Below are 12,319 nucleotides of genomic sequence, written 5' to 3' on the forward strand. Positions count from 1 at the left end.
ATTGGCTGTAGTGCTTACTCTAAGAAAAACGTCCAGTTCCCCTCTTCCCCCGGAAGAATCCCAAGTGCCATTTTAAAAACCAATGGATTTCTTTAAAAGGAAGGGGGGAAGGGGGGGAGAAACCCAAACATAGTTTTAAAACCCATTTTTATGTGACTGCTCAGAAAATAGAACTCTGTGTGGGAGACAAAAAGCAGGAAGCATTTGAGTCCCTGTCCCTTGAAACACTGCCTTGCAATTGTGATTGGCTTTGTAATTGGCTGTAGTGCTTACTGAGAGCAAAACATCACCCCCCCCTCAGCTCCCCTATCCCATGCTTTGGCTTATGCATGGTGATTTCACCTGGGCTGATCTCAGGGGAGATCGAAGAATTTGGGTTATAAAAGGAATGGGAAGACCCAGGATTTGCGGGGGCTGGGTGCGAGGTTATCTCTAACGGACGGAAAACTCATACATAACTCCAAGGAACAACCGAGACAGTCCAGGGGCAAACATGAGTGAAAGTACCCATGCATAATGGACCTCAGTCAGCTTTATGGCATGGGGGGGAATCTGATCATGGGGCTCCTAAATCCCAGTCTGATACTCGAGCATACTAGCACTCTTTATGTATGTGTATGCATGTGTCCTGAAACTTTCTTATTCCGAACACTGAGAAACACAGCCATCCGTACGTTTAGAACTATCAACCAAACTGGCATATGAAATTTGTTACAAATCACCTTTGAAACACAATCGGGTCACATGACGCAATGCTTGTCTTGTTGAATGAGGCATCTCAACTTTAACCTACCTTAGCGATATGTTCATGCAGGTGAGCGGAGGGATCCAGCTCCTTGAATAGTGTTGAATCTTCGGGGAAAAGGGCGTCAGAGAGAAAGCTTGCAGTCTGCATTGCAGAAAAGAAGGAGAGAGAGAGAGAGAGAGAGAGAGAGAGAGAGAAACCTTTAAGACTTCTTATTGATTTTTTTCTTCAAATGCTTTATTGGATTTTGTCTAAAGGTTCAAAGGACTTCAAATTGTTTTAAAGTTTGTGCTGATGATTAGACTTCATTTTAGCGATCTAATTTACTCATTCCGAGACTCTAGAACAGAAACAAAGAGCTACAGCTCTCTTTTTAAAAGTCTTTTCCCCCCCAGTAATGGCAGCTGTCTTAGCAAATATACTTCCCTATTCAGTTTATTATTTTGCCCAGGGGCAAAAGAAATCCATACTTATTTCATTTCACCATAGTTAACAATTTCAAGACTTGAAATGACTAATTTGCATTCAAAAAACTGTACAGGTATGACAATCAGAGCTATATAATACAGAAAGGTATTTGGCAGGATAAAGGAACTCCCGTTTTCTCCCTCACAATAGATGCATTTTTGGAAACTGACCAATGGCAAATATCACGTGCCAAATTAGCACTAATCAAACGAGATGATTGGTAATCGGCTGCCAAGTGCTTTACATCTTTCCAAATGATACATTATAATGCAAATAAGAGCTGGGTCACACTTGGTACATGTGTAATTCTGTACAAGCTCATCAGGACAAACAGAATCTGCAAAGCACAGAACCACAGAAATTATGGCTGTAGCTGAGCCAGATTCAGACATTGGAAAATTTGGGTGTTTGCCATGGCAGTTGCCATGGTTTTATTAGCAAAAACCACTGGTCTCTGACCATAAGCATCCTACAATCCAAATGAGGATACTATTGCCACAAAACTGACAGAAGGCCACTGCTAGAGCATTCCAAGAACATGAGAGTTAATTAGGGCTGGTAGGCAGTGCCTGGCAGCTGATGGGAGGGTTTTGAGGGGCACAGAGTTGCCGGGGGGGGGGGGGATACAGGTTTACATACTTACCAAAAGTTCATACAGCAAGTGACAAAACCATAGAGTTCCCCTTTGTCACTTCCTGTATGAACTTCTGGTAAATACACGAGGCTGTTTTTTTTTTCTCCCTCTGGGGGCTAGGGTTACCAGGTCCCTCTTCGCCACTGGTGGGAAGTTGTTGGGGCAGAGCATGAGGAGGGTGGGGTTTGGGGAGGGGACAGACTTCAATGCCACAGAGTCCAATTGCCAAAGCAACCATTTTCTCCAGGGGAACTCATCTCTATTGGCTGGAGATCAGTTGTAATAGCAGGAGATCTCCAGCTAGTACCTGGAGGTTGGCCACCCTAGATGCACTAGAAGTAGCAGGAGAGTATTTTCAGTGGATTGCCTTCCTTTTCCCTGGTTAACCAGGGCAGATAAGCATAAATTTTCTGGGGACTCACAAAATATTAGATCAGGTACCAGGCACCAGTTTCCATGACTAGAGTAGCACTTTTTCAAGTCTCGATCACCGGAATAGCTGGTAATTCTATCCACCACTGCCAAGATTACTAACAACATCATCAACAACAACAACATAGACCAGAAAATATCAAGGTATAGATTCTATGTTACAAATCTAACAGCCTAAAACCTTATGTTTTCTAAAATTGCTGGCAAAATATGTAAAATAATATAGAAAACAGTATAAAACAATATAGAACATAGATCTGTAGTTAATACAATTATCATTATGGTTGTTTTGTTTATAGGAAAGAGATAATTGTCATATTACTATGTGGTAATCTGATTTTAATTTTGATAAGTTTTTATATCCTAGTGTATTTGAAATGCTGTAAGATTGATATATATAGTGTGTATTTATTGGTCTTTGACCGCAAATAAAATTCCATTCAATTCAATAAGCACAAAGTTTGGCCACTTGCTTTGAACTAATGGGATCTTCATCAATTGATCGCTTTTCCCTCTCTGAGCATTCCGGGAGTTTAGTTCGTAAAGGAGAAACAAATTTAGCCCTCAATCCACTGTACCATGGACATCGAAAAAAGACATGTACCATCATCTCCACCTCACCCATTGTACACGGGCAGAGTCCCTCTAAGTATGGAGTTTTTTTAAAATATATATATATATTTGCCTTCAAGTACAGCCAAGGGCATAGCCTCACAACTGGCCAAAGTGAAGGCTATTCTAGTTTGATGGGCATCGAGATGCCAAGTTTGACAACTTGAATGTATGTCAGGAACAGATGGAATGAATGCAATAAACAAACAAACAAAAAACCAGCAACCAACTCCCCCCCCCAATATATATATATATGTTTCATTGTTACAGGGAAACATCACCACAAGGTGACAGTTCTCACACATGAAGCTGCCTTCTACTGAACCAGACCCTTGGTCCATCAAAGTCAGTATTGTCTACTCAGACCGGCAGTGGTTCTCCAGGGTCTCAGGCAGAGAAGGGTCTTTCACATCACCTACTTGCCTGGTCCCTTTAACTGGAGATGCCAGGGATTGAACCTCGGACCTTCTGCATGCCAAGCAGATGCTCTACCACTCAGCCACAGCCCCTCTTTCTGGGCTATCAATTTGTAATAAAAGCAGCCTCGAGTGGCAAAACTCTGTATATGCTTGTGTCATCAAGCACATCTTTAAGCTGATCAAAAGAGAGCCTCAACAAAAACAAGCATTTCAGACCAGCTGACTGCAATTTGGGTCAAAGTTCTCAGCATCCCTGGTATTTATGCATACAACATATGTCATCTATACACAGACATATAACCTGTAATGATCAATTATTGGATCTCACACAAAAGTTTAATGTTGTATACCTTTTACTCAAAACAAGTTTGGTGCAAGGAAACAGGGAAGGACACTAAATGAAAGAATTCCAGGTTCAATCTGCACAAGGACAAGCTAAATGGAATCCTGGCCCGCCTTTGTGCCTATTTGCCTACAGGCCACGCTTCGATGTTCAGAGCAAAGAAGTCCCTCAGAAGCAGCAATATTTGAAAGATGTATGTGTCTCTGAGGTACCGGAAGAAACCAAAGTAATCCCTCAAATATTTAGCATCAGTGTTTGAACTGCACATGGTAGGCTGTTTGAAGAATTCCTTGTTTTTTTAAAAAATGTTTCTCTGGCAGTGTTTGGGCCTAGAGAATGAGTGATAAACGCCTGCATTTTGGTACTCACTTCTACAGACAAAATGACAGACTCAGAATCTCAAAAAAACGAACAAGAATTTTTTTAAAGGAATATAAAGATTGGAAGGTTGCATAATTATTCATAATCAGAAGACAGATTTGGGTAATATATTGCTTTTCCTTGTTCTTCCTTCCAATGCTTTTTTTTTTTGGGGGGGGTAATATCTCTGGGAAGAGATTGAGTCTAGTAATTTGTTATTAGGATTATGAAACAATGCTGGGAAGTGATTAATAGTAACTATCGTCTTCGTTTTAATATTTATGCAAAACTTGGTAGACTGAATAGGACAGAATAGGGCAGGATACTGATGCAAGCAAATTCTCAGGGATTAATAGGTAACAATCAACAAACCAAAGGGACCAGTATAATTACACTTCAAAGAAATATGCATTTCGGAGAATCTCAGTGCCGGGTAGGGTTGTGCATATCGATAAACCCAAATCAAAAATAAACCCGAAATTAGCCGTTTCGGTAAATTTCGGGTTTCAGGACAATGGAAAATCATTGCCAGAGTATGAAATAATTGTGCCAATGGCACCTGTACGTATCCCTTTGCTGCTTCTGCTCTATGTGGTTTGCAATCCATTAACTGTTTGCTCTTAACTCGGTTGTTTCAATTGAGAATATCTTCCCAAGGTTCAGGCAACTCACTATTCAGTAGCTGGTAAAGAGTTTTACTTGCAGAAGGCTGGAATGAAGTATGACATTGCAGGACGGTGTGTTTGTTACACTGTTTTCATTAAACCATCCCAGATATTATTTTCCAACTTCCCTGCACAGTTTTTGGAAATACTCTAAGGCAGGGGCATCAAACTCAGTTGTTACGAGGGTCAGATATGACATAAATGTTACATGATCGGGCTGGGCCAAGCCTCGCCAGCCCAAATTGAGAGCGGGGGGATGGCTACCTTGGCTAGCTTGTGGGCTGGATAAGAATAATAGAATCGTAGAGTTGGAAGGGACCAGACAGGCCATCTAGTCCAACCCCCTGCTTAATGCAGGATCAACCCAAAGCAACCCTGACAAGTGATTGTCCAGCCTTTGCTTAAAGGCTGCCAGTGAGAGGGAGCTCACCACCTCCCCAGGCAGCTGATTCCACTGTCGAACAACTTTTATTGTAAAAAAACAACCCTAATATCCAGCTTGTACCTTTCCACCCACAATTTAAACCCATTATTGAGAGTCCTATCCTCTGCTGCCAACAAGAACAGCTCCCTGCCCTCCTCTAAGTGACAGCCCTTCAAATACCTCAAGAGAGCAATCGTGTCCCCGCTCAACCTTCTCTCCTCCAGACTAAACATTCCCAACTCCCTCAGCCTTTCCTCCTAGGGCTTGGTCTTCAGGCCCCCGATCATCCTCATCACTCTCCTCTGCACCCACTCGATTCTGTCCCCATCCTTTTTGAAGTGGGGCCTCCAGAACTGCACACAATACTCCAGGTGCAGCCTGACCAATGCAGTGTACAGTGGTCCTATGACATCTTGTGAATTGGATGTTAAGAGTTCTCAAGGGGCTGGATCTGGCCCTGTGGGCCTTATGTTTGACACCCCTGCTCTAAGGATTATCAGAAAGGGCAAGGTAAAAAGCTTCCCATGCCATGAAGGATCATGAGGTCGAAATGACAATGAGAAGGACTCCCTCTACACCCGTGGTTCATGAGATGGCCTCTTTTGATCAGCAGCCATCCATCAATGTTCTTCTCCCTTCAAATGAATTTTTTGAAAGTTACATTCTGTCATATCACAGCTGAAGTGGAACGTCGTCAGACTGCATGATTGATGTAAGAGGCTCCAAGCAATTCATTGACATATGTCACAGTACTGGAAGCAGAACCACCTACTTTGCCGTGTTGATAAGGAGTGACTGTGACATAAATAGTTCACGGGCAAGGACAACAAGGTAAGGCAAAGATGAATTGTCAGATATGGAGCATAAATTGTAATTGTTGTAAGCTGCTCTGGGATGCTACATGGATGGAGTAGGTTATCAATAAATCAATATAGAAAAAAGAAGCCATGCCTTTTCTCAACTTATCTTTAAATTGCTCTCCAGTACCTCTTGCTTCAACAAACCTATCATGTGGACCTCTGTTTCCAATTAAGTGCTTCAGACCCAGTGTGGTGTAGTGCCAGAGCCATCATGATGTAGTGGTTTGGAGGGGTGGACTCTAATCTGGAGAACCAGGTTTGTTTCCCCACTCCTCCACATGAATGGGGGACACTAATCTGGTGAACCGGGTTGGTTTCCCCACTCTTCCATACGAAGCCTGCTGGGTTACCTTGGGCTAGTCACAGTTGTCTCCAAACTCTCTCCACCCTACCTATCCTCACAAGGTGCCTGTTGTGGGGAGAGGAAAGATTTGTGATTGTAAGGTAGAGAAAAGCGGGGTACAAAAACCAATTCTTCTTCTTCTTCAGGGGCCTTTGGATCTGTCCTATAGGTGAAATGTATTCTACCTGGGACCATGGTTGGGTCAGGTCATTATGTGACCAGAGAGGCAAACTACACTTCCCATCAGGCTGTGTGAAAATGCCCATGCTCAAAAGGATAACAAATAGCAAAAGTAATAACAAATGGCCAGACCTGAGTGTTCACTTATAATTTCTGTCTAACAGATTTACTCACCGTTTATTTATACCACTGGTTGTCAAGCAATGTGCACTGACAACAGGCCAGTGGGGGAGCATGTGTGAAAGTCTGCCAATTGCTGTGACCAGTCAATAGAAAGTAAACCAAGCAGGTGTGTATTTGAGCATTCCTGATATTAAGGTAAGAGGTAAAGGTCTCCTGTGCAAGCACCGGGTCATTCCTGACCCATGGGGTGACGTCACCCCATGGTGAAGTTTACTAGGCAGACTTTGTTGATGGGGTAGTTTGCCAGTGCCTTCCCCAGTCATCTTCCCTTTACCCCCAGCAAGCTGGGTACTCATTTTACTGACCTCGGAAGGATGGAAGGCTGAGTCAACCTTGAGCCGGCTACCTGAAACCGACTTCCGTCGGGATTGAACTCAGGTCGTGAGCAGAGCTTGGACTGCAGTACTGCAGTTTACCACTTTGCGCCATGGGGCTCTTATTCCTGATATTAACTACTTTATATTACTGATTTTTCATCCTTTCTATTTCTGGATAAACAATCTCCAGGTAAACAGAAGGGTGGCCATTTTCCTACAATCTAGCCCCTAAATCCACATACAGTTCCTTCAGTTCCCTTCCTCTAGAACAAAACAACAACAATTGAACTTGGAATATTTTTGGCTGGAAAAGAGAAGAGACTTCCTTAGTCACATCCATCTATCCACAGTATGTTATCTTGGATCTTTGTGATGGATGCTCATCACTAAAAGACACATTGCAAGGCAAACTTGGTTGAAGAGCAAGGGACAGATATAATTAAAAACCACCACCACCACCAAACCCCACTCATCAGGGGACCTCTGTTTGAAGGACAGTAATGTCTTACTGTACTTACCTGAATGGCCCAGGCTACGCAGTCTTGTCAGATCTTGGAAGCTATGCAGGGTCAGCCCTATTAGTACTTGGATGGGAGACCACCAAGAAAGACCAGGGTTTCTCTGCAGAGGCAGGCAATGGCAAACAACCTCTGTTTGTCTCTTGCCGTGAAAACCACATGGGGTCGCCATAAATCAGCTGTGACTTGATGGCACTTTCCCCTGTCAATGTCTTCCCTCATGCAGAGCAATGATGAAACTACAGGGACCAGGCCAGAACCCATACAAATGTAACACCTGCCACAGCATGATGTAGTGGTTAAGAGTGGTGGTTTGGAGCAGTGGACTCTGATGTTTGATTCCCCGCTCCTCCACACGAGCAGCGGACACTAATCTGATGAACTGAATTTGTTTCCCCACTCCTCCACATGAAGCCAGCTGGGTGACCTTGGGCTAGTCACATTCTCTCAGCCTCACCTACATCACAGGGTGTTTGTTGTGGGGAGGGGAAGGGAAGGTGGTTGTAAGCCAGTTTGATTCTTTCTTAAGTGGGAGAGAAAGTCAGCATATAAAAACCAACTCTTCTTCTTCTTCTTCGTCTTCTTCACAGAATCCCCTGCAATGTCTAATTCCTACCCAGGAAAGCCAATTTGGGAGGAAGGCGTTCTCCAAAGGTAAAAAATTGGAAAGCAGCGGGTTTCACCTGTTGTTCTTTTGCTTTGAGCCCCCTCCCCCCCCGCAGAAGGTGTGGGCTAGAAAACGAAATAAATACCACAAATCATAAATTGCATCCACATTTCACACGGTGAAAGTAAAAGATGCTTAGCCAGATACTGCCCGCACATTCAGCTGTGCTGTGCAGACCACCAAGAAGAGAAAAAAACAACAATGCTTTCCTTATTCTTACATCTGACAGGCACAGACAATGAAGCCATTTGCTGACCCAAAGTCAGCATGAGCTTCCCAGGCAACTGAAGGGCTTTCTTTTACCGCAAATAGATACATGCCACTTTGGTGCTCTGTGACACTTCTAGGAGAGCATTTTGGAACTTAACAAGACCAACATTTTCCAGCAAATATATATATTTTTTTAAAGAAGATGAATGAGCCTTCTCCTTGATTTATTCAGTAGGTTCAACAACAGCAAGGCTGTTTTTCTCCACAATATAATACGTGCAAATGTCCTGGTAAGCGAATGCTAATGAACTGGGCATTGACCCCTCAAATGACATGAATAGATTAACCGGATAGGGAAGAAACTCCATCTTAGTGCACACCTGATACACTCTTTCTCCTGAACCAGCATGATGTAGTGGTTAAGAGTGGTGGTTTGGAGGGGTGGACTCTGATCTGGAGAACCAGGTTTGATTCCCCGCTCCTCCACATGAGCGGCGGAGGCTAATCTGATGAACTGGATTTGTTTCCCCACTCCTACACATAAAGCCAGCTGGGTGACCTTGGGCTAGTCACACTCCCACAGCCCCAGCCCCACATGCCTCACTGGGTGTCTGTTGTGGGGAGGGGAAGGGAAGGTTAGCCGGTTTGAGTGGCAGAGAAAGTCGGCATATAAAAACCAACTCTTCTTCTTCTTCTTGTTAAGCAGAGGCTGGACAAGCACTTGTCAGGGATGCTCTCGGCTGATCCTGCATTGAGCAGGGGTTCGGACAATGTCCTGTATAGCCCCTTCCAACTCTATCAGTGTATGATTCCATGCAAAAAGGCAGCAAAGGACAGGAAGGCAAAACTGGCAAGACGCCCCCTTGCCTTGGCAGCTAGCCCGAGATGCCCCTTCTCTGTAGTGGGCACTTGACAACCTCTCAATCAGTTTCGCCACTACAGTGAAGGGTATCTAGATTCTATAGAGGCAAGGGGGAAATCTTCTGGGGGTTTGTTTGTTTGTTTTGTTTTTCACCCCTTCTCTTTGCAGTCCTCAGCCACAATTCTTGGAACGTAAACCAAACATGCTGCGCTATCACAAAGGACTCTAGCAAGTAGGAAATACTCTTTCTCTCTCTCTGTTTTTTGCTTATTGTCATTATGAGCCTGTCAGCACTCCCCATTTTAGGTTCTGGTGTCAGAGAGTCCATGGGCGAAAACGCATGGTCGCTTTAGCCTCCTTTATTCCCTGTTCCAGCCAAGATTCAGCCAGGATCAAATGCATGTTCGGCGAAATGCATGTGTGTTCAATCCTGGCTGAATCCTGTCTGAAACAGGGAATACAGGAGGCTAAAGCGACCGTGCGTTTTCGCCCCATGTTTTCTTTTGAGGCTACCGATGTGCAATCGATGCAAAAAAAAAAAAATGTTTACAACTTGCCAACATTGATGGGAGAATCTGGCACAAGGAAGCAATTATAGGATGAAGATTAAATCTTGTTGGTTTGATATGCACAAGATGAAGGAAAATAGAAACAGCAAATGACCGGGATGTTATTGCTGTGTGCTAAATGTAGCTTGGTTAAACACACAGCTTGACAACCTCTCTTTGCGGCTTCACAGAGAATAAAACCTCTCTCATCCTTTGGCTCGCGCTCAAGGGCTTATGCCTCTGGCCACACCCAAGCTTTGTAAAATACCTGAGACAAGAAGGCGGAATGCTACAGACACTGCTGACAAAGGTAGTCCTACTCTTACCCCTTCCCTTCCTTCCTGCTATAATCATCACCACTATCAATTACATTTTGATTGCACTGTTGCTTCAGAGTTCTTTGAGTGGCACATGTGGGGCATATAAGCATTCTCACAACAACCCTGTGAGGAAGGATAGGATAAGAAACTGGCCCTAGATCATCCACAGAATTTATTTCAGAGTTAGGGTTGCCAGGTGGGTGGTTTTGGGGGGCAATTGCCCGCCAATCTACCCAGCTGCTCCGGAGCAGCGGCCGCGCGTGTATGCATGTGCGCGCCTGCGATGACATCACTTCCAGTTTTACATCCAGAAGCGCCACATCTAGGGTTGCCAGCTCCGGGTTGGGAAATATCTGGAGATTTTGGGGGTGGAGCCTAAGGAGGGCGGGGTTTGGGGAGGGGAGGGACTTCAGTGCTGTAGAGTCCAATGGCCGAATTGGCCATTTTCTCCAGGTGAACTGATCTCTATCGGCTGGAGCTCAGTTGTAACAGCAGGAGATCTCCAGCTAGTACCTGGAGGTTGGCAACCCTGGCCACATCGCCATGGCCGATTTAACACTCAAACCCCAAAACATGGCCACCCCAGCCCTGTCCCCTAAAACCTCCCGCAGATCAGGAGGGGGGACCTGGCAACCCTGTTCAGAGTGGGGATGAACTTGTACCTTCTGGGCCCAAGTTCAACCTTTTGTCCATTATCATACACCACAATAGTAAAGCATGAGTCATTTTGTTCTACCGTAATTCCCATCAGAATGCTCAGTTAGCCTCACCCTTCCAGCGCCCATTTAAAGATGCATTTGTGAAATCAGAAATGCACTGATGTTAGTCTTTCCTAACAATGGGTCACTCCTGATTAAACTTCACTTCAGCACTCGGCTTCCAGTCTTAAAATGAATTGCCTCCTTTTTAGATTGGGACCCAATTTCCTGCTGCCCTCAGGTCTCTTGATGGTAATTAATTGATTTATGTATCAATTAAAATGTCCCTCTGGATGAAAAAAAAAGACATTTCCTTTGTCTTTATGACACAAGTCAAAATGTCCCTCTAAGTTTCTAGTTACATGCCTTTGATTAATTTATTCCATTCCTATGTAATTAAACTCGTATTTTGGGGATATTAAATAGAACTAGCAAAATATTGTCTTAAGTTGATTTATATTGCATATCAAAATGCTTTTCCGCTGAGAGCCAGTGTGGTGTAGCAGTTAAGAGCGGTGGTTTGGAGTGGTGGACTCTGATCTGGAAAACCAGGTTTTATGCCCCATTCCTCCACATGAGCGCTGGGGGCTAATCTGGTGAACTGGATTTGTTTCCTCACTCCTCCACATGAAGCCAGATGGGTGACCTTGGGCTAGTCACACTCTCTCAGCCCCACCTACCTCACAGGGTGTCTGTTTTGGGGAGGGGAAGGGAAGGTGATTGTACGCCAGTTTGATTCTTCCTTAAGTGGTAGAGAAAGTTGGCATATAAAAACCAACTCTTCTTCTTCTTCGTCTTCTTCTTCTATTATGAGTGTGAAATAGATGTGCGCATTGTACTTTGAATGTGAAACATGCAATTGCCATATGTATGAAACCGGAAAATATTAAAGTTTTTAAAAAGCGAATGTTTCATAACATATGACCAATATTTAACTGTATTTGACTCTGCTTGACTGACAATTGACCAAACCTTTTTTGGACCAGCTCAAAGTCTAACCTTATCAATAACAGTGAAAGGAAAGGAAACTGCTTTAGATTGATTGCAATCAGGAAACCAGTCTGATTCTATTACTCGGTGGTAAAATTTATAGGGGCGATAATTAAATACTAGAAAAAAGTCTACTAAGTAAGGTATTCTTTTTTATTCCTTTATTTTCTACTCAAGGCTATAGCTGTATGAACAGTAATAGATCGATAGATCGATAGATCGATAGATCGATAGATAGATAGATAGACAGACAGCAGACAGACAGACAGACAGACAGACAGACGAATGCTACCCCTTCAAACAGCAGCACAGCTCACTTTAGAAGAAGTCTTGGTTTTTATGCTCCAATTTTCTCTACCTTCAAGGAGTCTCAAACCAGGTTACAATAACCTTCCTTTCCTCTCCCCACAACAGATACCTTGTGAGGTAGGTGGGGCTGAGACAGTTCTGAGAGAACTGTGACTGGCCCAAGGTCACCCAGCAGGCTTCACATGGAGGAGTGGGGAAACCACCCTGTCCAC

At 43.8% G+C, this 12,319-nt stretch overlaps 1 protein-coding gene across 1 annotated transcript in view; it reads right to left on the reverse strand.

Moving 5' to 3' along the window:
• Window positions 1-12,319, reverse strand: part of NAALADL2 (N-acetylated alpha-linked acidic dipeptidase like 2) — a 438,734-nt gene that overhangs the window by 111,217 nt on the left and 315,198 nt on the right. Inside the window, exon 10 of the mRNA XM_056850172.1 lies at window positions 794-889. Within this exon, the coding sequence (XP_056706150.1) occupies window positions 794-889 (96 nt within the window). The remainder of the gene's footprint in view (window positions 1-793; window positions 890-12,319) is intronic.

This window comes from Euleptes europaea, chromosome 5 (assembly GCF_029931775.1).
Source record: "Euleptes europaea isolate rEulEur1 chromosome 5, rEulEur1.hap1, whole genome shotgun sequence".
In the NCBI taxonomy this organism is placed as follows: domain Eukaryota; kingdom Metazoa; phylum Chordata; class Lepidosauria; order Squamata; family Sphaerodactylidae; genus Euleptes; species Euleptes europaea.